This window comes from Mobula birostris, chromosome 2, assembly GCF_030028105.1.
Source record: "Mobula birostris isolate sMobBir1 chromosome 2, sMobBir1.hap1, whole genome shotgun sequence".
Lineage (NCBI taxonomy): Eukaryota > Metazoa > Chordata > Chondrichthyes > Myliobatiformes > Myliobatidae > Mobula > Mobula birostris.
This window is the reverse complement of record NC_092371.1, coordinates 10,319,485-10,346,439: the sequence shown is the minus strand read 5'-3', so window position 1 is coordinate 10,346,439 and position 26,955 is coordinate 10,319,485. Positions and strand designations below refer to the sequence as shown.

Below are 26,955 nucleotides of genomic sequence, written 5' to 3'. Positions count from 1 at the left end.
TGTGTTGCATCTCGGTGGAATGAGTCTCTGGCTGAATGTACTCCTGTGCCCACCCAGTACATTATGTAGTGGATGGGAGACATTGTCCAAGATGGATGCAACTTGGACAGCATCCTCTTTTCAGACACCACCATCAGAGAGTCCAGTTCCATCCTCACAACATCACTGGCCTTACGAATGAGTTTGTTGATTCTGTTGTTGTCTGCTACCCTCAGCCTGCTGCCCCAGCACACAACAGCAAACATGATAGCACTGGCCACCACAGACTCATAGAACATCCTCAGCATCATCCAGCAGATGTTAAAGGACCCCAGACTCCTCAGGAAATAAAGATGGCTCTAACCCTTCTTGTAGACAGCCTCAGTGTTCTTTGACCAGTCCAGTTTATTGTCAATTCGTATCCCCAGGTATTTGTAATCCTCCACCATATCCACACTGACCACCTGGATGGAAGCAGGGGTCACCGGTGCCTTAGCTCTCCTCAGGTCTACCACCAGCTCCTTAGTCTTTTTCACATTAAGCTGCAGATAATTCTGCTCACACCATGTGACAAAGTTTCCTAGCGTAGCCCTGTACTCAGCCTCATCTCCCTTGCTGATGTGTCCAACTATGGCAGAGTCATCCGAAAACTTCTGAAGATGACAAGACTCTGTGCAATAGTTGAAGTCCGAGGTGTAAGTGGTGAAGAGAAAGGGAGACAAGACAGTCCCCTATGGAGCCCCAGTGCTGCTGATCACTCTGCCGTATCCGCTGCTCAATTCTGTATAAACATGGCATTTCTCACAGTGTGAGTGACAGGCCGCTGGTCTCTTGTGCACAACTAAAATAAAGTATGATTGAGAAATGAGTGCATTTGCTCCGAGACCAGTTCATCGGTGACACCGGAAGCTGTCCTGAGCCTGCTGGTCCGTGATTTCAGACTCTCGTATCTTCTGCCTGACAGGAGAGGAGAGCAGATGACCTGGGTGGGCAGCAGGATCTCTGGTTATCTCGTCTGCCTTCGGACCCCCGTACACAGTGACCTCTTCACTTCACAAACTACCTCACTGTGGCCCTCGCTCCTTACTGTCTGCCTGCACTGCACTTTCTCTGTAGCTGCTACACTTTATTCTGCTTTCTGTTTCCCATCCAGCTCCTCGATGTGGTTATGTGTGGAATGATCTCTCTACTTCCCAGAGGTGTGCAAAACCATGAGTGGTATGGACAGGGTAAACACAGGCTTTTTCCACTGGAGTTGGATGAGCCTAGGATCAGAGAGCATGGGTTAGGGGTGAAAGGGGAAATGTTTAAGGGGAACTTCACTCTGGGTGGTGAGAATGTGGAATGATGGGAGCTGCCAGTGGAAGTGCTGGATGCAGGCTTGATTTCAACATTTAGGTGAAGTTTGGATAGATGTATGAATGGGAGAGATATGGAGGGCTATGGTCCAGGTGTAGATCAATGGGACCTGGCAGAATAAGAATTTGGCACAGACTAGATGGGCTGAGTGGCCTGTTTTTGTACTGTGGTGCTTTATGACTCGATCTGTCTGGACTGCACACAAACAAAAGATTTTCGCTGGATCGCAATACAATGAAACGGTTGCTTTTCCTGAGGCAGCGGGAATCGCAGACGGAGTTGGTGGAGAGGGGGCAGCTTTGCGGGGTGTCTACCTCTCCCTAGGCGGTGCTGGGAGTTGGGGGAGGGTCGCCGCCGGTTTCTGTGTCCAGCAACGACTCTGTTTTCTCCCCAACCATCTGCTCGTTGCAGGGGAGAAGGTGAAGGGGGAAGTGGATGCCAGGAGGTACGACTCCCACGGGGCTTCCGCCCGTGGGATCTTGCTGTGCACCAACTTCCGCGTGGCCTTTGTCCCGGCCGGGGTTGGGGACCCCCAGCAGGTAAGGAAGTGCGCTCCTGCCCTCTCCCGCTCGGACCCCTGCATCCATCCCCACCTCTCCCCCAGCCCTATACCGCCGAGGTAATCCCTCCCAGAAGGAGGTACTTAGACCAGCATCGCAGGCTTTGCCCCTTATCTGCCTCCCGTACGTCACCCTGGGGTAATTACCACCCCCCCCCGATGTCACAGCCACTCCCGATAAGGAATTGGGTTTGTCCAATGTTTTTTTATTGTGACACATGGCTCAGATTTGCACCTCCTGTCACATTAGATGTGACCCTCCCACGCAGTCCCGGCCAGTAAGGAGGGGAGTGTTGTGGGAGATTGAACATGGGGGGGTTAGCGGTTACCGTGACGCTATCACAGCACTGGTGATCAGGGTTCAATTCCTGCCACTGTCTGTAAGGAGTTTGTACGTTCTCCCCGTGACCGTGTGTGATTCCCTCCCACAGCCCTGGGACGTGCTGGTCAATTGGTTACGTGGCGTAATTGGTGACGTGGTCGCGATGTGTCAGTAGGACCTGTTACTATCCAGTGCCTCTAAATAAAGTGAAAACGGGATGTTGGAGTACAGGAACTGCCCAGAATAATGAATCAGGCTGATTATCACGGGCACCTGATGAGAAATGTGTCCATTTACGGCAGCAGTACAATGCGAAGAGTGCAAAAAAAAACAAACAGGTATACGCAAGAGATTCTGCAGATGCTGGAAATCCAGAACAACGAAGGGTTCCGGCCCGAAACGTTGACTGTTCGTTTCCATGAATGCCGCCCGACCTACTGAGTTCCTCCAGCGTGTTGTGAGTGTTGCTTTGACCCCCACATCTGCAGAGTAAACATAGAAACATAGAAAATAGGTGCAGGAGTAGGCCATTCGGCCCTTCGAGCCTGCACCGCCATTCAGTATGATCATGGCTGATCATCCAACTCAGAACCCCGCCCCAGCCTTCCTTCCATACCCCCTGACCCCCGTAGCCACAAGGGCCATATCTAACTCCCTCTTAAATATAGCCAATGAACTGGCCTCAACTGTTTCCTGTGGCAGAGAATTCCACAGATTCACCACTCTCTGTGTGAAGAAGTTTTTCCTAATCTCGGTCCTAAAAGGCTTCCCCTCTATCCTCAAACTGTGGCCCCTCGTTCTGGACTTCCCCAACATCGGGAACAATCTTCCTGCATCTAGCCTGTCCAATCCCTTTAGGATCTTATACGTTTCAATCAGATCCCGCCTCAATCTTCTAAATTCCAAGGAGTACAAGCCCAGTTCATCCATTCTTTCTTCATATGAAAGTCCTGCCATCCCAGGAATCAATCTGGTGAACCTTCTTTGTACTCCCCCTATGGCAAGGATGTCTTTCCTCAGATTAGGGGACCAAAACTGCACACAATACTCCAGGTGTGGTCTCACCAAGGCCTTGTACAACTGCAGTAGTACCTCCTTGCTCCTGTACTTGAATTCTCTCGCTATAAATGCCAGCATACCATTCGCCTTTTTCACCGCCTGCTGTACCTGCACGCCCACTTTCAATGACTGGTGTATAATGACACCCAGGTCTCGTTGCACCTCCCCTTTTCCTAATCGACCACCATTCAGATAATAATCTGTTTTCCTATTTTTGCCACCAAAGTGGATAACTTCACATTTATCCACATTAAATTGCATCTGCCATGAACTTGCCCACTCACCCAACCTATCCAAGTCACTCTGCATCCTCTTAGCATCCTCCTCACAGCCAACACTGCCACCCAGCTTCGTGTCATCCGCAAACTTGGAGATGCTGCATTTAATTCCCTCATCCAAGTCATTAATATATATTGTAAACAACTGGGGTCCCAGCACTGAGCCTTGCGGTACCCCACTAGTCACCGCCTGCCATTCTGAAAAGGTCCTGTTTATTCCCACTCTTTGCTTCCTGTCTGCTAACCAATTCTCCACCCACACCAATACCTTACCCCCAATACCGTGTGCTTTAAGTTTGCACACTAATCTCCTGTGTGGGACCTCGTCAAAAGCCTTTTGAAAATGCAAATATACCACATCCACTGGTTCTCCCCTATCCACTCTACTAGTAACATCCTCAAAAAATTCTATGAGATTCGTCAGACATGATTTTCCTTTCACAAATCCCTGCTGACTTTGTCCGATCATTTCACCGCTTTCCAAATGTGCTGTTATCACATCCTTGATAACTGACTCCAGCAGTTTCCCCACCACCGACGTTAGGCTAACCGGTCTATAATTCCCCGGTTTCTCTCTCCCTCCTTTTTTAAAAAGTGGGGTTACATTAGCCACCCTCCAATCCTCAGGAACTAGTCCAGAATCTAACGAGTTTTGAAAAATTATCACTAATGCATCCACTATTTCTTGGGCTACTTCCTTAAGCACTCTAGGATGCAGACCATCTGGCCCTGGGGATTTATCTGCCTTCAATCCCTTCAATTTACCTGACACCACTTCCCTACTAACATGTATTTCGCTCAGTTCCTCCATCTCACTGGACCCTCTGTCCCCTACTATTTCTGGAAGATTATTTATGTCCTCCTTAGTGAAGACAGAACCAAAGTAATTATTCAATTGGTCTGCCATGTCCTTGCTCCCCATAATCAATTCACCCGTTTCTGTCTGCAGGGGACCTATATTTGTCCTTACCAGTCTTTTCCTTTTTACATATCTATAAAAGCTTTTACAGTCTGTTTTTATGTTCCCTGCCAGTTTTCTCTCATAATCTTTTTTCCCCTTCCTAATTAAGCCCTTTGTCCTCCTCTGCTGAACTCTGAATTTCTCCTTGTCCTCAGGTGAGCCACTTTCTCTGGCTAATTTGTATGTTTCTTCCTTGGAATTGATACTATCCCTAATTTCTCTTGTCAGCCACGGGTGCACTACCTTCCTTGATTTATTCTTTTGCCAAACTGGGATGAACAATTGTTGTAGTTCATCCATGCAACCTTTAACTGCTTGCCATTGCATATCCACCGTCAATCCTTTAAGTGTCATTTGCCAGTCTATCTTAGCTAATTCACGTCTCATACCTTCAAAGTTACCCCTCTTTAAGTTCAGAACCTTTGTTTCTGAATTAACTATGTCACTCTCCATCTTAATGAAGAATTCCACCATATTATGGTCATTCTTACCCAAGGGGCCTCTCACGACAAGATTGCTAATTAACCCTTCCTCATTGCTCAAAACCCAGTCTAGAATAGCCTGCTCTCTAGTCGGTTCCTCGACATGTTGGTTCAAAAAACCATCCCGCATACATTCCAAGAAATCCTCTTCCTCAGCACCTTTACCAATTTGGTTCACCCAATCTACATGTAGATTGAAGTCACCCATTATAACTGCTGTTCCTTTATTGCACACATTTCTAATTTCCTGTTTAATACCATCTCCGACCTCACTACTACTGTTAGGTGGCCTGTACACAACTCCCACCAGCGTCTTCTGCCCCTTAGTGTTATGCAGCTCTACCCATATCGATTCCACATCTTCCCGGCTTATGTCCTTCCTTTCTATTGCGTTAATCTCTTCTTTAACCAGCAACGCCACCCCACCTCCCCTTCCTTCATGTCTATCCCTCCTGAATATTGAATATCCCTGAACGTTGAGCTCCCATCCCTGGTCACCCTGGAGCCATGTCTCTGTGATCCCAACTATATCATAATCATTAATAACAATCTGCACTTTCAATTCATCCACCTTATTACGAATGCTCCTTGCATTGACACACAAAGCCTTCAGGCACTTTTTTACAACTCTCTTAGCCCTTATACAATTATGCTGAAAAGTGGCCCTTTTTAATGCTTGCCCTGGATTTGTCGGCCTGCCACTTTTACTTTTCTCCTTTGTACTTTTTGCTTCTACCCTCACTTTACACCCCTCTGTCTCTCTGTACTGGTTCCCATCCCCCTGTAGTGAACTAACCTCCTCACGCCTAGCCTCTTTAATTTGATTCCCACCCCCCAACCATTCTAGTTTAAATTCACCTCAGTAGCCCTCGCTAATCTCCCTGCCAGGATATTGATCCCCCTAGGATTCAAGTGTAACCCGTCCTTTTTGTACAGGTCACGCCTGCGCCAAAAGAGGTCCCAATGATCCAAAAACTTGAATCCCTGCCCCCTGCTCCAATCCCTCAGCCACACATTTATCCTCCACCTCATCGCATTCCTACTCTCACTGTCGCGTGGCACAGGCAGTAATCCCGAGATTACTACCTTTGCGGTCCTTTTTCTCAACTCCCTTCCTAGCTCCCTATATTCTCCTTTCAGGACCTCATCCCTTTTCCTGCCTATGTCATTGGTACCTATATGTACCACGACCTCTGGCTCCTCACCCTCCCACTTCAGGATATCTTGGACACGATCAGAAATATCCCGGACCCTGGCACCAGGAAGGCAACCTACCATCCGGGTCTCTGGACTGCGTCCACAGAATCGCCTATCTGACCCCCTTACTATCGAGTCCCCTATCACAACTGCCCTCCTCTTCCTTGCCCTACCCTTCTGAGCTGCAGGGCCAGACTCTCTGTAGTTTGTGTTTGCGACACACACAAAGCTGGAGGAACTCGGCAGGTCAGGCAGCATCTATGAAGGCGAATAAACAGTTGCTGTTTTGAGTCAAGACCCTTGTTTTGAACCTGAGAAAGGCTCTCGGCCTGAAATGTCCATGTCTTGGATGGAGGGGTTCCTGGTCAGTTTTTTTTAATGCCATGGACCAATACAGTTGTGCAGGCAAGTTGGGAACTCCTGCTGGAGGGGATGAATCCTGGAGTTGCCACTGCCTTGAGGTATTGCCTTTGGAAGATGTCCTGGATGACGGAGAGGGTTGTGCTCGTGATGGAGCTGGCTGACTCTCGTCATCCTGTGGATTGGAGCCCCCGTACCAGGGGGTGATGCAGCCAGTCACAATGCTCCCCACCGTACACCTGTACAGATTTGCTGGGATCTTTGAAACACACAATCTGCACAGACCCTCAGTGAAGTAGAGCCATTAGCCGTACACAATCCCAAATTCAAGCAAGTCCCCTATCCCTCCATTCTCTGCATCTTTACGTGTCCATCTGTTCAACGGCCTCTTCAGCGTGTCGGAGGCTGAGAGAACACGTGAGAGGAGTGTATAAAATCGTGAGAGGCAGAATGTTTTAACCAGAGCAGGAACGCTCAATGCCAGGTGGCACAGATTCAGGGTGGGGTGGGAGAAGGTTTAAGAAAGATGTGCGAGGTGAGGTTTTTGTTTACACAGAGAGTGGTGGGTCACAAGAGTTATCGAGCACAGGAACAAGCTATGCGGCCTATCTAGTATGTGATCTTCACCTTGAGCGCATCACCCCTACTGGGCGCTGACAGCAGCTCACTACGGTTGTCTGACCTGGGCCAGTCTTTCAACTTGCCCATCTTCATCTCCCAGGGACGAGCTCTCTGGGTTTTTCTGGGATAGGGTGTCCAACCCTCCCTCCTTCTCAGCCAGGCTTGGGACCCTGGCAGGGTTCCATCTAGTCTTGGCTGATCTGACTAATCTCATCGACCCAGATCTGGACCATGGCTCCCCCCTGCAATCCATCATACCTACCCAAACTTCTCTCAAACCACTTGTGCTGGCAGATTGTTCCACACCCTCGCCACCCATCGAGCGGAGGAGCTCCCTCTCGGTGCAGGTGGGCAGACAAACAGGTGCGATAGCCTCAGCGAGGTTGTGGGGTCGAGAGTCCCTCCTGTCGTACTAGGGGACTGTAATATATTGTTACGACAATGGCGTGGAAGCTGTCCTTGAGCCTGGTGGTTCATGCCTTCAGGCTTTTGTATCTTCTGCCCGATGGGAGAGGGGAGGAGAGAGAATACCAGGGTGGGTGGGGTATTGACTTTGCTGGCTGCTTCACTGAGACAGTGGGAAGTGTGGACAGAGTCCATGGAGGTGAGGCTGGTGATGTGTTGAGCTGTGTCCATGACTCTCTGCGGTTGCTTACCATTTCACAGAGCAGTTGCCATACCGAGCCTGATGCAAGACGGCAGGATGTTTTCTCTGGTGCGTCAATAAAAATCAGTGAGGGCCAACGGGGACCTGCTGAAGTCCTTTAGCCTCCCGAGGCGATGGGAGAGATTCCTTGGCCGTTATTGGTGACATTCACACCCAGGAGCCGGAAACGCTCAGTCCTTTTGACCTCGACACCTACACTTGCTTCTACCTCGAACCCCATGATATAGACAGGAGCATGTGCACCCCTCCTCCCTTCCTGAAATCGCTGACCCACTCATTGGTTGTAATGGCAGAGGAAAATGTTATCATGACACCATCTCTCTTTTGACTTCCTGTACTCAGAATCAGGTTTAATATCACTGGTGGACGTCCTGAAATTGATTGATTTTGAGGCAGCAGTACAAAATAATAGGGGGAACACATGAATTATATTAAATAGTTAACTTGAATTAGTAGTGCAAAAATAGAACTCAAAGAAGTGGTGAGGTGGTGCTCATGGGTTCAATGTCCATTCAGAAGTCTGATGGCAGAGGGGAAGAAGCTGTTCCTGAATTGTTGAGAGTGCATCTTCAGGCTTCTCATCTCATTCTTGGTGGTAGCAATGAGATCAAGGCATGTCCTGGGTGACGGGGGTCCTTAATGATGGACGCTGCCTTTCTGAGCCGTCGCTCCTTGAAGATGTCCTGGATACTACGGAGGCGAGTGCCCATGATGGTGCTGACTGAGTGTACAGCTCTCTGCAGCTTGTTTCGATGCTGTGCCCGACCCCCCCCCAGACGGTGATGAAGTCAGTCAGAGTGCTCTCCACAGTACATCTGTAGAAATTTTCAAGTATTTTAGGTGGCAAACCAAATCTCCTCAAACTACTAATGGAATATAGTCGCTGGTTTATCATCATCGACTCGTGTTGTAAAATTTATTCTTTTGTGGCAGGTGTACATAAAGTTTCTATAAACTACAAAAATAAGCAGTGAAAAGCAGAATAGTGAGGTGGTGTTCATGACCAATTCAGAGGGGAAGAAGCTGTTCCTGAATCATCGAATGTGGGTCTTTTGGGTGGGAGGGGGGAGATATCAGAGGTAGATATTTTAGACAGTGGTGGGTGCATGGAACGTGTTGCCAAGGGTGGTTGGTAGGGGCTGATACTACAGGGATTGTTAAATAAGCACATGGTGTGAACAGTGATGCAAGCAGACAGATTGCCCTCCGCAGCACATCCATATTCAATGACTCTGCCATCGGGGCAGAAGATACAAAACTTTGATGGCACATACCCCCAGGCTCAGGAGCAGCTTCTACCCCAACGTTATCAGACTGTAAACAGACCCCTCACATACTGAAAGATGGATTCTTGACCTCACAAGCTAATTCTTTTGGAAACACACAAAGGATGCTTAGTGTGTCACCTCAGGCTCGTGCACCCCCTCCCTGACGGTAGCAAGGTAAAGGGATCATGTCCCGGATAGTGAAGATCCTCGCGGATGGATGCCTCTCTCTTGAGGTGCTGCCTTTTGAAGATGTCCTGAATGCTGGGGAGGCCAGTGCCCATGATGGGGCTGGCTGAGTTTACAACCCCCTGCAGCTGTTTCCGAATCTCTGTCCCGGACGGTGATGCCACCAGTCAGAATGCTCTCCGCGTGACGTACCGAATCTCCTCGACTTCCAGCGTAGGGAGAATTGCCAAGGTAATGTGAATGCATGGGACAGGGGTCAGCGTGAAGGGCCGAGATCGGAGTTGTTCTATCTCTCTGTGGCTTTCTGGCTTCCAGTCCTGTGAGCCGTCAGTGGTGACGTCGATCTGAGTGAGTGTGGAGAGCTCTGTGAGTAAACCAAGGCCAGTTTGTGAGCCACGGTTATGTCCTTCACGGGGGACGATGTCTTCAGGACGTCCTGAGCCACAGCTCATTGGGACATTCTGTTCCTTGGCCCTGAACTGCCGAATTCTTGGATTGGGATCCCGTGGGCTCCTGGCGCGCTCTGAAGCTCAGAGAGGCGGTCTTACTGCCGGATTCTGACGAGTGGCGGGGGGGTGGCAAATACAGAGAAAAGTGTTCCCCTATTGGGTTTCTCCAACGAGAGGATTGTCACCCCAGGGCAAGAGGGTTTGTTCTTTCAGTTGTACTTAGAACAGGCTGTTCGGCCCATCAGGTCTCTGCTCACCCATCTATACCAGTCCCATCTACTCTGGAGGGCAATTTACAGCGGCTGATCCTGATCAGTGGAGACTGGGATCGAACCGGGGACCCTGGACTGACGAAGCAGCGGTTCTCCCCGCTGCGCCACCACTGGAGGCTGTGAGGAGCATTTGTTGGGATGACCGATACGGGAAGGGTGGGATGTTTCCGAAAGAAAGTTGAGCGCACCTCGCTACTCGGACCCTATCCTGTCAATGATTGGTTCTCCCCCCATGCCCACCCTCTACAGGCGCTGGACGCTGGTACTGCCCCTCTGGGACCAGACGAAGTGGCCTTGTCCTGCATTGAGCGGCTGGTGGCAGGTGAGTGCAAGGTGTGAAAACCGCCACTCCGGGTCCCGCGCACCAGGCCTGTTGGCCCATCCTATCCCTGCTAGCCCCTTCGGGAAAATCTCTCTGACCAACCCCCACTACCTTTCAATTGACCCCCAGCAGTCCCCCATCCATCTCCACACTAGGTTTAGCCTGTCCCCAAGGTCCTCTTATCAGAACTGGAAAGATTGACCCCCTCTCTTCGCTCCGCTTTGGGTGATTCCGGCCCCTCTATCGATCCTCGCCCCTCAGTAAGGCTCCAACAGATAGCCTACGTCAGTTTATATCCATCTGTGAGGTCTCGTTATTAGAAACGAGAATAATTTACCCCCTATTTTATCCCCCTGAATCAGTGGGGGTGTTCCACCCCTCCACGGCCAAGTTCTCTGTTAAATCTTATTTCCCAGTAAGTCTCCCAACAGATGACACACCCAGGAATGCCACTGGTCTAAAGGTCCTACTCTTCGAAATGAGAAGGATTGACCCTGATGCCCCTCTCAAATCCACAGCCCCCTTGTTGACCCTCTTCCCCCACCCAACAGGTCACCCACCCAGGAATGCCAACCTCCCCCACCCCGAGGACAAGGAAGGTTTGGAGAGAAGAGGGACACTTGTGCTTCCCGCAGTTCACTCCCCTCCCACCCGTTGGTCCTCATCCTGAGATCTGGGTGCTGGCTGAAGGGCCACCGCAAGGGCCAGCTCTGTCGGATGGGCGGATGTCTCTGCTACCCCGCTCGGTGGTGGGTTGGTGGGAAGGGGAGAGGGGATGGCATGGCACTGACACCCAAATATTAAACTGACCCGACCCCCTCACCCTCCCTCCAGCACGTTCTGACCCGGGAGGGCAACGGAGCCTCTTGTCAGCAGTCCAGCAGGCGGGGGGAAGGGTGTTTGGAATGGAACGGGGAAGCTGGGGAGGGGAGGCATTGGGGTCTGGGACAGCACGGGGAGTCTTCTGGGTCAGAAGGGGAGGAAGTGGACGGACAGAGTTCCGGGACAGCATGGGGAGGGGTCCTGGGGCAGGGGAGGGACAGAGGGAGCGAGTTCTGAAGCCAGGGTTGGGATGGGGCCGGAGGGGTTGACCCTTCCCAGATTTTAACCCTTCCCTCTCTGTGTCTCAGTGAGCAGCTCCCGCAGTAAAGTGCTGACGGCCTCTTCCAACCTCAAGTTCCAGCCCGAGGAGATCCGGCTGCATTGCAGGGACTTCCGACTGCTGCACTTCCAGCTGGAGCCCGGACACCGCTCCCGGCAGGTACTCTCAGCCCCTCCCTGTCCCCTTGTGGCCCCAGTCCGGCTAGTCTCCTCTGAACTCTCGCATTAACAAGACGTTTTCATCCACAGAACTGCTGCGCACTGGACTTTTCCCTCTGTTTTTCTCTGTAAACTCGAGAGACTGTTGTGTGTGAAAATCCCAGGAGTTCAGCAGTTTGTGAGATACTCAAACCACTCCATCTGGCACCAACGGTCAAAGTCACTTAGACCACATTTGTTCCCCATTCTGATGGCTGAATGTCTGCCTAATAAATTGGCCACTGAGTGTAAGTGTTGGACCCAGGGCAGGTCATCTGAGGTTTTAACACCCTGGAGTTTAAAGGACTGGCTCTCCTTCCCTCTGATTTCCCCAGTGTAGACGGGCACAGGTTCCCCCTCTCCTGCCCTTCCGGAGGTCATCAATCAGCTTCTGCTAATGTGAGGTGAGAGGTTGTTGTTGGGCACCAAACAATCCGTGACCAAACTTGCTGAGCCAGTCTAAGGTTCCACTTGTGATTTCTCAACAACGGTTGTGTCGTCCATGAATCTGAAGATGGTGTTGCAGCTGTGCTTAGCCGCACAGTCACGTGTGTAGAGAGAGCAGAGCAGGGGGCAGATCAAGCAGCCTTGAGGTGTGCCTCTGTTCGTGGTCAAAAAGGGGATGGTCTTGCTAGCCCTCACTCACTGTGTAACTGTACAGAGTCACTGTTTATTCAGGGTGAGGGTCAATGTACAGTTACAGTGAGTCTCTGTTTCAACAGGCATGCAAGAGTTAACACTGTGGACTTTGTTTTTAACAGATAGTCACACTGATTGCTCAGAGTTCTCGACCGGAGTCTCTGCGGGATCTGTTTTTGTTCGATTACGCTCTGGAAGTGACTGCAAACACTGGTTAGTGTCAGAGTGTCTGCCCTGTCCAAAGGACCGATGTTTGCGGTGTGATTGGTCTGTTCACATGGAGTCCCTGTGTGAATCTGTGTCTACCCTGTGTCTGCAGCTCCCCGCCGATGTAACGCTGACTTGGAGAAGGATTTCTCACGCACCCGGTTGTTTGAATCCCATTTGGACTGGGAGAGTGAACTGGACAGGACGGGAGCGCGAGGCTGGAGGGTCAGCCTTGTTAACGAACGTTTCGAAGTCTCAGCCAGGTGATAGCTAAACTCTTGTGCTTTGTAACGGTGAAACATTACACTAATTCACAGGAGGACACGCGAGTCCAGGAATGTTGGTCTAACTTCAAGTTTACTTTTAAGTGAGGTGCATGAGGTAGTGTGATGATGTTTGCAAGTTGTGTATTTTTACATAAAGTAGAGGCCTCTGTTAGTCTTGCGAGACCATGGATCTGTGCTTGGAAAGTCTTCACTCTCCAGGGCGCAGGCCTGGGCAAGGTTGTATGGAAGACCAGCAGTTGCCCATGCTGCAAGTCTCCCCTCTCCACGACACCGATGTTGTCCAAGGGAAGGGCACTAGGACCCATGCAGCTTGGCAGCAGTGTCGTCGCAGAGCAATGTGTGATTAAGTGCCTTGCTCAAGGACACAACATGCTCCCTCGGCTGGGGCTCGAACTCACGACCTTCAGGTCACTAGTCCAATGCCTTAACCACTTGGCCACGTGCCCACATTTTTACATATAACCCATAATTATTTAAATGAACAGGAATGCTTAATCGAGCAATGTATATGATTACTCAAATATTACTGAAATATTAAATACACAACACTCCTCCCTGCTTGGCTATAAACTCCAACTCAATAGAGAATGCGCCCCAACTATATACAGTACATTATATAATACAACTGCTGTACAGATATTCGCAGCATAGTCAATGTTTAAATTGTCCCATTCAGGCCTAAAGATTTGATCACTGTGGAGGATTTCTTACTCTTTGGGGGGGGGGGGGTAACATCTTTCTTGACAAGAGGGGTCACTCTGCTTGGCAGGTGAGACTTGTGGCTGTGAAACAACCTCAGGTTCTGAGGCCTCCTCCGTGATGTTTGTAGGAGTTTACTTTGAGTCTGCAGGAAGTGATTCTGACAGCTCTGATCACCTTCCCTATTTCTCAGCTTCTCTCTCTGGATCTACTTCGATCTTCTGCTTTCTTTCCCCTTTTCTTTCCAGTTTCTGCGTCCTGATCTTGGGAAGGTGCATTTAGCTCTCTGGAGTATTCACTTATTTATCATTCTCTTGCTCTATTTATGATCTGGTCTCTCCTCATCCACAGCTTCATCTGATGAATTCTTTGTTTTTGTATCTCCATTGATTCCTTTCATTTTAGCCTTCCATCCATCTGGCTGGTCTTTTGGCTTTGCATCTACTTTTACAAGCAGCTTTTTGTCTCCCACTTGAAGTTCATGACAAAACCCTAATGCAAGTAGAGTAGATTCTGTTGTTTTAGACTCTCAAAATCACAATGCTTAAAACTTTCCTGAAGCTCCTTGAACTCTCTTCCAGCTTAAAACCAAGCCACATTTTGCAATTATCTGCCTGACTAACATATCAGAAGCTTTCTCAGATATGTTGCTTATGAAAACGGTTGTAGTCCGACCACTGCTTTGTCACTTCCGTGCTTCCTCTGAGCAGCATGGTCGTTCCTTGGTCCAATATGCTTTGCTACCAAAGGCACAGAGTTGGCACCAACACCTGTTTGCCCTCTGTTGGGCAACGGTTCATGGTTTTCGACAGTTGTGGAATTATCCAGTACCTTTCTTAATTGGCTTTCAGTTTTCTTCATTGCAGAGTATATGACACACAAATGGTGGATGGATCCCCAATCAAGTAGATGTCTCAAACAATCCCATCCCCACAATGCTGACCCTCCTGATTTTACCATATATAAACCCAATGTGGCTTGTTGGTTGTTGTATTTCACTGCCATGGACGTCATTCCCACTGGCGTTATCTTTTCTCCAGTACAAGTTCCTAGTTGAATGTCTACAGGCTTCAGTTTGGTGTCTTTGACATGCTGTTGTAACTTATTTTGTGGAATGACTGAAACAGCTGAGACAGTATCCAATTCCATTTTAATTAATTTGCCATTCACTTCTGGCATAAACCAAGTTGCTTGTGTATTGTTAGTTTTCACATTTAAATCTCAAGGCTACCCACTCTGTCACTCACACCATCATCAGATTTTTCATCAACAGCATGTAGATTAGTGCTCTTTTTGAAATTGTAACTTGACTTTTTATCTTTTACTCTTCTCTGTGCAGTCCATTTATTTTTGTCTGCCTGACATACTCTTTGTATGTGTCCTACTTTGTAGCATTTTCTGCAAGTTTTCCCTTTAAATCTGCATTGGTCTGGTGAATGTGAGCCCCCTGTCACAATGGTAACACGATTTGTTCGGCCAGGCTGGTTTCTGTTCAGATGTTTCAATTTTGTTCACACTCACTTTCATTCCTGACTGCAACTCAATTGCGATTCCATTGGAACAGTAGTTTCAATTGCTCTTTTAAATGCATGTTGTGCTTCAGTTTGGAGCTGTTTTTGAATGCTTTCTTGTAAGATTCCACAAACTGAACAATCTCTCAGTGCATCATTACACCCATCACTGAACTGACAATTTCAGTTCAACCACATATGCTAAAATGGACTACCCTCCTTCTTTTTGATTCCATTTATGAAACCTAAAATGTTCTGCAATCAATAATGGCTTTGGTTTTAAATGTTCCTGCATTACTTTGACAATATCAGCAAAGGGCTGCAGCAGTCAAACTTTGAAGCCAACAGTATGCCTTTAAACCCAATGCACTGAGCAAAATTGGTATTTGTTTGTCATTGGCTACTTCATTTGCTTCAACAAAATACTGTTCAATTTGCTCAGTATATAAAATCCAGTTATTTGTTGTGCAATCAAACAAGTCTATCCTTCTGATGTAGCCAACTATTTCAGCTTTTTTAATGATCATTATAACCAGGTACTCACTCTTCATGAACCCATGAATTCTTCCTTTTTACTGCCTTTTAAAAAAAAAACTCGATCATCTCTTCCCTTCTGAAAAACGTGCTGTGCAGTTGATTTTTTAAAAACTCTTCTATCTCTGCACATGCTGGGCTGTGTTTTTAACTCGCCGTACCTCGCTGTGTTTCTTTTAGTTCGATTATCTCTCTGTGCTTTAACAGGTCGGTAGCCAATTCACATTTGTTTTAAAAATACCTCGTCGCCAGTGCTACGTTTTGTAACTTTAAAACTCAAAACTAATTCAAAGGAGGACTGGGTTGCAGGTCTAACTTCGAGTTTACTTTCAAGCGAGGTACATACTTGTCATGTATGCAATATTACGTGATGATGTATGCAATTCATGTATTTTTACATAAACATGTAGTTAATTATTTAAACAAATGAATGCTAAAAGTATCTTTATTATATATAATTACTCAAATATTATTTAAAATATAGAATACACAGCATAAACCCATTCCAGTACTGACATACAGATCTGTCCCCACCGGTACTGTACCCCGGTGTTACAGTGACAGATCCATCCCCACCGGTACTGTACCCCAGTTTTATACAGTGACAGACCCGTCCCCACTGGCACTGTACCCCAGTTTTATACAGTGACAGACCCATCCCCATTGCTACTGTACCCCAGTATTGCACAGAGACATAATCAATCCTGCCAGTCCCGTGCCCCAGCGCTACACAGCGACAGGCGTGACCCCACCCACTGACCGACATGCTGTTGTGTCGTCCACAGTCTCTCAAGGTTCCTGGTGGTTCCCCGGACGATTCTCGACCTGGATATCAAGAGCCTGTCTGCCTTGTTTACTGAGGGGCGCATCCCGGTGAGTATATCACGTGTGAAGGGGGTTGTGTGTGGGTTCACTGCCCTGCCCGACATAACCGTTGTCTGTACCTCTCTGCAGCGATGGCACTGGCATCATGCTGGCAGCAACTTGCTGAGGATGGGCACCTTCCAGAGCACCAGCTTCACCCAGAGGGACGGGCTCAGGTGGGTATCACTCTACTGGGGTTGGTGAGTCACAGGGCTGGGTGACAGGGACATCAACTCCCTCTGCACTGTCCCATCACACACTCCCGGGGTCAGACACAGAGTGAAACTCCCTCTACACTGTCCCATCACACACTCCCGGGGTCAGACACAGAGTGAAACTCCCTCTACACCGTCCCATCACACACTCCTGGGGTCAGACACAGAGTGAAACTCCCTCTACACCGTCCCATCACACACTCCCGGGGTCAGACACAGAGTGAAGCTCCCTCTACACTGTCCCATCACACACTCCCGGGGTCAGACACAGAGTGAAGCTCCCTCTACACTGTCCCATCACACACTCCCGGGGTCAGACACAGAGTGAAGCTCCCTCCACACCGTCCCATCACACACTCCCGGGGTCAGACACAGAGTGAAGCTCCCTCCACACCGTCCCATCACACACTCCTGGGGTCAGACACAGAGTGAAGCTCCCTCTACACCGTCCCATCACACACTCCCGGGGTCAGACACAGAGTGAAGCTCCCTCCACACCGTCCCATCACACACTCCCAGGGTCAGACACAGAGTGAAGCTCCCTCTGCACTGTCCCATCACACACTCCCAGGGTCAGACACAGAGTGAAGCTCCCTCCACACCGTCCCATCACACACTCCCAGGGTCAGACACAGAGTGAAGCTCCCTCTGCACCATCCTATTTCACACTCGCAAACGCAGACAGACTGTGAAGCTCCCTCCACGTCGTCCTATCATAGTCTCAGGTCAGACACACTAGACACACAGTGAATCACTCCCCACCCGGTAACCTGTTGGTGTTGTGCTCGTCAGTAAGCTGGAAGAGATGGTGTGCGGAGGCCACACGCAGTTGGTGATCGCCGATCTTGGGGAGGATTTACCAAGCCCAGCCGACATCCAGCAGGCCTACAGCCGGCTCCGCTCACTGTGCGCATGTGGTGAGTCCTTCCCTCCCTGTGCCTCTCGTCACCCTCCCCTCAGCCCACCGGCCCCTCACCTGCTGCGTTTCCCTCCGCAGAACTGCCGGGCGCCACTCGGGACAGTGACGAGAAGTGGCTTTCGTCGCTGGAGTCCACGCGCTGGCTGGAGTATGTCAGGTACAGAGGGGAGATGTTGCCCCAGGGTGGGGCCAGGTCCTGGGCGTTGTAGAGTGGGAGATGGAGGGGGGAGAGAAAGGGTGGGGCAGGAGAAGGGTGCTGTACTTGAAGGTGTTTCAAGGAGATAGGTGGGCGTTGGGAGTGCCATGGGTGGGAGGAATCGGGGCAGAAGGTGGGCACTGTGGGTGGGGTAGAGATTGGGGAACTCCACCCCCCCTACCCGGGTTGCCATGGTAGTGATGCGATCAGCGCAACGCTATTAAAGCTCAGGATGTCCCAGAGTTCAAAGTTCAATTCTGGCCTTTGTCCATTCTCCCCGTGAGTTTCTTCCCACAGTCCAGACACCGATGGGCTCGTCATCGTCCTGCGATTAGGCTAGCGTTAAATTGGCGGGTTGCTGGGTGTCGCGGCTCGCTGGGCCTGAAGGGCCTGTTCCGTGATAAAATAAATAAGTAATGTGTCTCCGGCCTACAGGCTGTGCCTGAAGAAGGCAACAGAGGTGTCGGCGCTGCTGTGGAACCAGAGGCTGACTGTCACGCTGCAGGGTGAGTGCCCTCCCCTCCCCTCCCCATCCTCCATATGGTACGGGATCCCCTTCACCTCCCCGCCCCTCTGACCCTCTCGGACCCCCTCACCTCCCCACCCCTCTGACCCTCTCGGCCCCCCTCACCTCCCCACCCCTCTGACCCTCTCGGCCCCCTCGCCATCTCTGCATCCTTAGCAGAACACTCCATGTACTCCTTCTCCCTCCAGTCCGTCCCTGGGAACCCAAACCCTCTCTCATTCCCATTTTCAATGGTCCCATCACCATCTCCATTCCTGGGACCCCTCCTGTCACTGTGGGATCGGATCTGAACCCTCGGCCCCCTCCTCGTCACTCGCAAACTGCTCTCCGCACCTCCTCTCTTTCGGACCCTTCACCTGCCTGGGGGGTGGGGTAAGGTTGGTTCCCTCTTCTCTCTTTTGGGATGCTCATTCCTGGCGTGGGATCCTGCCTGGGAAGTGGGTGGGGATGTGTCTCTCTCGCGCGCGCGTATGCTCGCGCTCTCTCTCTCTCTCTCTCTCTCGGGGATTTGTGTCTGTCTCTCTCTCTGTCCAGATCCCAGTGGGTGGGGATGTGTCCCTTTCTGTCCCTGGGACGTGGTGGGTGGACTGTACAGACCGCTGACAGACTGCTGGCTCGTGTGTCCCCGCAGAGTCGGACGATCGGGATCTCTCTTGCCTGGTGTCGTCCCTGGTCCAGCTGATCTTGGACCCCAGCAGTCGGAGCCTGTCCGGATTCCAGAGTCTGGTGCAGAAGGAGTGGGTGTCAGCCGGACATCGGTTCACTGACCGCCTCGACCTCCTGCGAGCATCCGACAAGGAGGAGGTGGGTCCCATCGACGGTGTACAGCACGGGTTCCCAATCTTGTTGATGCCTTGGACCTCTACCATTAACCAAGGGTCTGTAGATCCCAGGTTGGGAATTTCTGGTGTAGATGGAGCTTCACTGTGTCTGACCCCGGGAGTGTGTGATGGGACAATGTAGAGGGAGCTTCACTCTGTGTCTGACCCCGGGAGTGTGTGATGGGACAGGGTAGAGGGAGTTTCACTTCAGAAGCCGGCTGGTTTCATCTCCCAGGTGACTGTGGGATTCCTGTTGGACCGAGAGAGTGACTTCTTTCGGCTTCTGACGTTAAGACTGACTGCCGTGGTCCAGACATCAGCAATACTTTGGACTCAGCCAGTCTGACGCAGGGTTTCAGCCTGAGACGTTGACAATTCTCCCTTCCCCGCCCCCCCACAGAATCTGTTTGACCTGCTGAGTTCCTCCAGATGGCTTGACCCTCCAAACCATCCCATCACTGTGAAGATCCCCCTGCACTGTCCTATCACTCAGTCCTGGTTTTAGACACTAATCCCTGAATACCCTCCCCTCACTCAGCGAACCCAGCGAGAGAGCCCCCTGGATTGCCCCCTCCCCGATTGGAACCACATCTGCTGCCTCTCCCCGCCTCTGAGGGCAGTGGACCAGGCCCACGTCTGCAAAGTGGGACTTCTGCTTCACTTCGGACGTGACCCCACCCTGAGATCTCCAACCCTCTTCCTCTGCAAGTCTCACCCAGCCTTGGAGCTTCAATAAATTTATCTGCAAGGTCAAAATCTTTCTTCCCCCTTTCTCAAAAACAAGAAGTTTTGAAATAAACTTCACAGTGGATATTCAGTCCCTGTACATTTCCGTGCCTCATGAAGGCCTCAAAGCTCCCCGCTTCTTTCTTGATAAAAGAACTAACCAGTCCCCCTCCACCAGCATCCTCCTCCGTCTGGCCGAACTGGTGCTCGCCCCGAACAATTTGTCCTGAGACCCTTCCACCTCCGCACCATCTACTGCAAGTGGATCTTCCTGGTGCCAAACAATTTAAATCCAACTCCTGTTCTGACATGGCTTCCTCTTTTGCCAAAATGAGGCCACCCTCGGGGTGGAGGAGCAACACTTGTCTCAGTAGCCTCCAACCTGATAGCACGAATATCAATTTCTCCTTCCGGTAAACAAATTCTCCCCACCCTTCCTATATCTTCACTCTGACCTTTCACTCCTTCTCATCTGCCCATCACTTCCCCCTGGTTCCCCTTCTCCCATGGTCCACTCTCCTCTCCTATCAGATTCCTTCCTCTCCAGCCCTTTATCTTTCCTACCCTCCTGCTTCACCTATCACCTTCTAGCTATCTTCCTTCCCCTACCCCGCCTTTTTATTCTGGTGTCTTCCTCTTTCCATTCCAGTCCTGAAGTAGGTTCTTGGCCAAAATGACGACTGTTTATTCGTCCATAGATGATGCATTTTGTGTGTGTTGTGTTGAATCTTCCCACAGCCCTTAACTGCAGGATATGGGAACATAGAACAGTCCTGGCCCTTCAGCCCACGATGTTGTGCTGACCCTTTAATCTGTTCTAAAATCAATCTAACCCTTCCCTCCCACATAGCCCTCCATTTCCCATCATCCATGTGCCTATCTCAGAGTTTCTTAAATGTTCCTTTTGTACCCCTGGTAGTGCGTCCCACATGGGAGATGGGGTACAAATTAGAGACCCCCCTCCCCCACCGTCTCTCCTCCCTTCTCACTCCCACCCACCCCATCCCTCCTTGGGTTCTGTGGTGTTGGGACTTGCTGCTTTGGTACCTCACCCTTCGCCACGTGTCCTCGGATGCTGGAGACTCATCATGGAGTTTGTGGAGGGAGATGCGCTGTATATATTTTGTAATCCAATTCATTTCTAATATTTTTTGACACAAGAATAAACTATAGTTTTAACACTAGGTGAAGTGGAGTGTGTGGATATATCTATTGTAAAATTGACCACACCGTGGGTCTACACCATTTTTTATCAGTTTCAAATTTTCTAATTTTATATTTTGAGATGGAATGCGAAAGAGGCTACCCCAGCCCTTCGAGCCACAGTGCCCAGCAATCCCAGTTAACTCTAACGTAATCACGGGACAATGGGCCAGAAAAGCCTGTATCTCTAAATAAATAAATAACAGTAATCCCAGTCCAAAACCTTCTACACCAAGTCGTGGACTAGGTACTTTGATGTTGACACAGTCTCTGCCTCCAACGCCCCCTCAGACACTGTTCCTCTCTCCAGTCCACCAGTCTGAGGGAGAACTTCTTGCCTGTATCCCCTCCATTCCTTGTTGTAATCCGATGCCTGTGGCCTCTCCCTCTGCCACGGAAAACAGTTTCATGTTATCTGTGCAACATCATGGCATTGGACCAAAGAACAAACACTCAACCTTTACAAGATTTACAGTATTGTTCTAGACTTAATCAACAGAAGTGCATTCTGTGTCTGACCCTGGGAGTGTGTGATGGGATGGTGTAGAGGGAGCTTCACTCTGTGTCTGACCCTGGGAGTGTGTGATGGGACAGTGTAGAGGGACTTTCACCCTGTGTCTGACCCCGGGAGTGTGTGATGGGACGGTGTAGAGGGAGCTTCACTCTGTGTCTGACCCCGGGAGTGTGTGATGGGGCAGTGTAGAGGGAGCTTCACTGTGTGTCTGACCCCGGGAGTGTGTGATGGGGCAGTGTAGAGGGAGCTTCACTCTGTGTCTGACCCCGGGAGTGTGTGATGGGACAGTGTAGAGGGAGCTTCACCCTGTGTCTGACCCCGGGAGTGTGTGATGGGACGGTCTGGAGGGAGCTTCAGTCTGTGCCTGACCCCGGGAGTGTGTGATGGGACAGTGTAGAGAGACTTTCACCCTGTGTCTGACCCCGGGAGTGTGTGATGGGACAGTGTAGAGGGAGTTTCACTCTGTGCCTGACCCCGGGAGTGTGTGATGGGACAGTGTAGAGGGACTTTCACCCTGTGCCTGACCCCGGGAGTGTGTGATGGGACGGTGTAGAGGGACTTTCACCCTGTGTCTGACCCCGGGAGTGTGTGATGGGATGGTGTAGAGGGAGTTTCACTCTCTGAGCAGTGATGGCGTCCCAGCTGTCAATCGTGTGTTTCCCCAGTCTCCGGTATTCCTGCTCTTTCTGGACTGTGTGTGGCAACTACTGGAACACTACCCGTTCTCCTTCGAGTTCACCGACACTTACCTGCTGACTGTCCGTAACAGCACGCACACTCTCCTCGCTGGCACCTTCCTCTTCAACAGCTGCCGGGAGCAACTCAGGACTCAGCAGGTACGGAACCGTCATAGCCCTTTCCACTCTCTTCCCCCCCCCCCCCCACGCCCGCCCTCGGTAACCCCACACCCAGGTTATTCTGTCACTCACAAATCCACACACAGTACAGACAATTGCAGTGCAAACCTTGCTGCAGCTTCACAGGAACACAACATTGACGAGAGAAACATTCTTAGACATGTTATGCACAATTTTGACAAGAAAGATAAATTGGAGCAAAAATCCGTCCAACAATGCATACATTCTATCTCTGTCCGCCCCAGCCGTCCCCCGCCTTCGCCGTCTGTCTCGTCCTCTCTGCCTCACGCTGTCCAGCATCACGCAACGAAAGCAGTGCTCTGAAGAAAACCATGAATTAAATAATGTCTGTCTCTCTCTGAGAGCAAGCTCCCAGCCCTGCCCAGACTTTGTCCTGCGCTAAGCTCCCACCCGCTGCCCGCTGCCCTCCGGTGACCATCTGTGCCTCTCCCCAGGCCTCACCCAGTGAGCAGCAGTCCCCCGTGTCCCCGCTCTCCAACGGCTGGCCCCACACTGGCGGGGTGATGCCCGAGGAGCAGGTGGTTCTGAAGGGGGGCTACTTCGCCCAGGACGAATCGTTCTGCCCCCTGCCCTCCGTTTGGGACTGGTCACTCCTCTACTCCCAGGACCATCAGCAACAATTCCGGAATGTCCTGTACACCAGGGAATCCCAGGACGTGTTGCGGAACGGAATGGTGGAGCAGTACGCAACTCCCCAGGTGAGTTGGTTGATGTCCCGCTCCCTGTCACTCGATGGGCTGAATCCTTTTGGGGGGTGGGGGCGGAGGGAATCAGCTAGGGTTCCTGTTCCCCATCACTGCCCTGTGACCCTGGGGTCAGAGAGAGAGAGAGGGAACCAGCCAGGGTTCCTGTTCCCCATCACTGCCCTGTGACCCTGGGGTCAGAGAGAGAGAGAGAGAGAGGGAACCAGCCAGGGTTCCTGTTCCCCATCACTGCCCTGTGACCCTGGGGTCAGAGAGAGAGAGAGAGAGAGGGAACCAGCTAGGGTTCCTGTTCCCCATCACTGCCCTGTGACCCTGGGGTCAGAGAGAGAGTGAGAGAGAATCAGCCAGGGTTCCTGCTCTTCATCACTGCCCAGTGACCCTGGGGTTAGAGGGAGAGAGAGGGAATCAGTCAGGGTAGCTGGGAACTAAAGGGTTAACATAGTCATAGTCATACTTTATTGATCCCGGGGGAAATTGGTTTTCGTTACAGTTGCACTATAAATAATTAAATAGTAATATGTAAATTATGCCAGGAAATAAGTCCAGGACCAGCCTATTGGCTCAGGGTGTCTGACCCTCCAAGGGAGGAGTTGTAAAGTTTGATGGCCACAGGCAGGAATGACTTCCTATGACACTCTGTGTTGCATCTCGGTGGAATGAGTCTCTGGCTGAATGTAGTCCTGTGCCCACCCAGTACATTATGTAGTGGATGGGAGACATTGTCCAAGATGGCATGCAACTTGGACAGCATCCTCTTTTCAGACACCACCGTCAGAGAGTCCAGTTCCATCCCCACAACATCACTGGCCTTACGAATGAGTTTGTTGATTTTGTTGGTGTCTGCTACCCTCAGCCTGCTGCCCCAACACACAACAGCAAACATGATCGCACTGGCCACCACAGACTCGTAGAACATCCTCGGCATCGTCCGGCAGATGTTAAAGGACCTCAGTCTCCTCAGGAAATAGAGACGGCTCTGACCCTTCTTGTAGACAGCCTCAGTGTTCTTTGACCTTGAACATAAGAGTGTTTGATATCTGTGGGCCTGTAATCACTGAAATTCAGAAGAATGAGGGAGAATCTCATTGAGACCTATCGAACGTTGAAAAGCTGAGATGGCGTGGATGTGCAGAGGATGTTTGCTATGGTGGGGGAGTCCAGGACCAGAGAGCGCAGCCTCAGAATAGAGGGATGTCCATTAAGAACAGGGTGAGGAGGAATTTCTTTAGCCAGAGGGAGGTGAATCTGTGGAATTCATTGCCACAGAGGGCTGTGGAGGCCAAATCATTGGGTATATTGAAAGTGGAGGTTGATACGTTCTTGATTAGTCAGGGTGTCAAAGGTTTTGGGGAGAAGGCAGGAGATGGGGTTGAGAGGGAAAATAAATCAGCCATGACGAAATGGTGGAGCAGACTGAATGGGCTGAATTATTTCTACAATCACCCAGTGACCCCGGGGTGACAGCAAGAGAGAGACAGCGAGACAGAGAGAAAAAAAACAGCCAGGGTTCCTGTTCCCCATCACTGCCCAGTGACCCCGGGGTCAGAGAGAGGAGGGAATTGTATAATTTTGGACTTCCTCTATTTCAGGCTGACGTGTCACCCTGGAGATCAGTTCACCTTCTGACCAAGGGCGGCTGCCTTCTGCCCAGCCAGCCAGTGCCTTGGAAGCTGCCGTCCGTGTCGCGAAGACTGGCCAAGTGGAGCCGCTCGCTGGAGAGCCTGCTGGAGCCGGAACCGGAGGCCGGCAGGGAAAACCCCCGGTCCCTGCCCTCCCTCTCCCCCACCGCCCTCCCCCTGCCCTCCCTCCCGCTCCCGGCCGCGGCCCTCTCACTCTGGCGTGGCTGCTACCTGCGCTGGGAGCGAGTCCCCACCCCTGGCACGTTCAGGGCCTGTCTGGGGAGCCTGAATGCTGAAGTCCGCTCGCTGGGCTGTAGGCTTCGGCCCGAGGCGCCTGCCAACGGGCCCCGTAGCCCTGGCAACCGGGCCTCCGAGCAACAATGACTACCGTAGGCCCTAGCAGCCCTCTGAATTCCTCTTAAAGGTACGTGGCCTGCCCCTCTACATTGTTTCGGGACTGGCACCTGGTTGGTTGCCCTCCCTTCCTCTGCAGTATTATGGGATGTAGTGGGGGGTTGGTGGAGAGAGTGTTTGGGTCCAAAACGGGGGAATAGGATGGAATCTAACCCTCAGACCAAAGAGGTGGGGGTTGGTGTGGGTCAAATCTGCCCTTCAGCCCTATTTGCCGCTCCCCAACTATATTTGCCCCCGCTTTCCACCACAACCCCCTGTCCTCGTCCTTCATGGGTAGGTGGGGGGTGGTGGTGGTCTGGGTCATTTCCAGACAGTGTTTCATGGGGGTGCCTTCCCCCCCGCCCCTGCAATAAGCTGAGACTAACCTTCGGGTAGAGGGGCCACAAATTGTCCTGTTTACCCCTTCCCCTGCATCCCTCACTCTCCAATGTCAGTCCACAGCTCGGTACTGAATTTACTTACAAGCCCACCACCCCTACTGGGTCCTAGGCCGCTGACAGTATCTCGCCAGAATCCTCCATCCTGGGCCAGTCGTTCAGATTGCCCCAGGGGTAGCCCATCTTCCTCCCCCAGGGACGAGGTCTTCGGAGTTTCTGTCGGTGTTTCTGTAGCACTGGGTTTTTACCAGATGGGGCTGCTCACCCCATGTCCTCACCTCTCCTCGTGTCACAGCCGGGGCTTGGGACTATCCATGGTGGAGTTAGCCCAGTGGTGAAAGTCATGGTTAAAGATTCACGGTACACTCTTCCGGTACTTAGCCTAAGGTACTTGGGTGTTGAGAGGGTTGGGGGTGGATTATGGGGAGATGGAGTACAAATTAGGGACCCCCCCCCCATCTCCCCATCTCTCCTCCCTTCTCACTCCCACCCGCCCCCCATCCCTCCTTGGGTTCTGTGGTGTTGGGATCGCTGCTTTGGTACCTCACCCTTCGCCACTTGTCCTCGGATGCTGGAGACTCATGGAGTTTGTGGAGGGAGATGCGCTGTATATATTTTGTAATCCAATTCATTTCTAATATTTTTTGACACAAGAATAAACTATAGTTTTAACACCAGGTGAAGTAGAGCGTGTGTGGATATATTTATTGTAAAATTGACCACATGGTGGGTCTACACAATTTTTTATCAGTTTCAAATTTTCTAATTTTATATTTTTTTTAGATTATGAGGACACGCAATCCTCTTTTATTGTCATTTAGTAATGCATGCATTAAGAAATGATACATTTTTCCAGAATGATATCACAGAAACACATGACAAACTGACTTAAAAACTGAAAAAACCACATAATTATAACATATAGTTACAACAGTGCAAAGTACATACAGGTTACCCCCACCATCCGAAGGTGGAGCGTTCCTATGAAACGATTCGTAAGCTGAAATGTCATAAAGTGAAGAAGCAATTACCATTTATTTATATGGGAAAATTTTGTGAGCGTTCGCAGACCCAAAAATAACCTACCAAATCATGCCAAATAACACATAAAATCTAAAATAACAGTAACATATAGTAAAAGCAGGAATAATATGATAAATACACAGCCTATATAAAGTAGAAATACTTTTCCACAATCATTGCCGGCACTGTTCTCCGTAGCGAAAATCTCACGCAAGCGCTGTTGGCAAGAACATGCTCTCCAGTAACCTTTAAGCTATGAAGCTGCCAAATCATACCAAATAACACGTAAAAATACACAGCCTATATAAAGTAGAAATAATGTATGTACAGTGTAGTGTCACTTACTGGAATCGGGACAGCGCCGAGCACACTGATGGTGGTGTGTTAGACTGAGTCGTCACAGGTTGGGATGGTGCAGTGGCCCCCACCCTCCATGCCG

General features: G+C 50.6%; 1 protein-coding gene across 2 annotated transcripts in view; it reads left to right on the top strand.

Annotated features, from left to right (window-relative positions):
- Positions 1-26,172, top strand: part of LOC140212112 (myotubularin-related protein 10-A-like) — a 39,805-nt gene extending 13,633 nt beyond the window's left edge. Inside the window, exons 3-16 of one of the 2 annotated variants that reach the window (XM_072282661.1) lie at positions 1,750-1,877; positions 10,269-10,341; positions 11,472-11,602; positions 12,402-12,492; positions 12,599-12,749; positions 16,303-16,390; positions 16,472-16,557; positions 17,389-17,513; positions 17,594-17,672; positions 18,147-18,217; positions 18,869-19,041; positions 22,167-22,337; positions 22,814-23,077; positions 24,673-26,172. In XM_072282661.1, coding sequence (XP_072138762.1) covers positions 1,750-1,877; positions 10,269-10,341; positions 11,472-11,602; positions 12,402-12,492; positions 12,599-12,749; positions 16,303-16,390; positions 16,472-16,557; positions 17,389-17,513; positions 17,594-17,672; positions 18,147-18,217; positions 18,869-19,041; positions 22,167-22,337; positions 22,814-23,077; positions 24,673-25,086 — 2,045 coding nt within the window. In that variant the 3' untranslated portion in view covers positions 25,087-26,172. The remainder of the gene's footprint in view (positions 1-1,749; positions 1,878-10,268; positions 10,342-11,471; positions 11,603-12,401; positions 12,493-12,598; positions 12,750-16,302; positions 16,391-16,471; positions 16,558-17,388; positions 17,514-17,593; positions 17,673-18,146; positions 18,218-18,868; positions 19,042-22,166; positions 22,338-22,813; positions 23,078-24,672) is intronic. The other variant, XM_072282672.1, reaches the window with a different exon arrangement.
- The last annotated feature ends 783 nt before the right edge of the window (positions 26,173-26,955 follow it).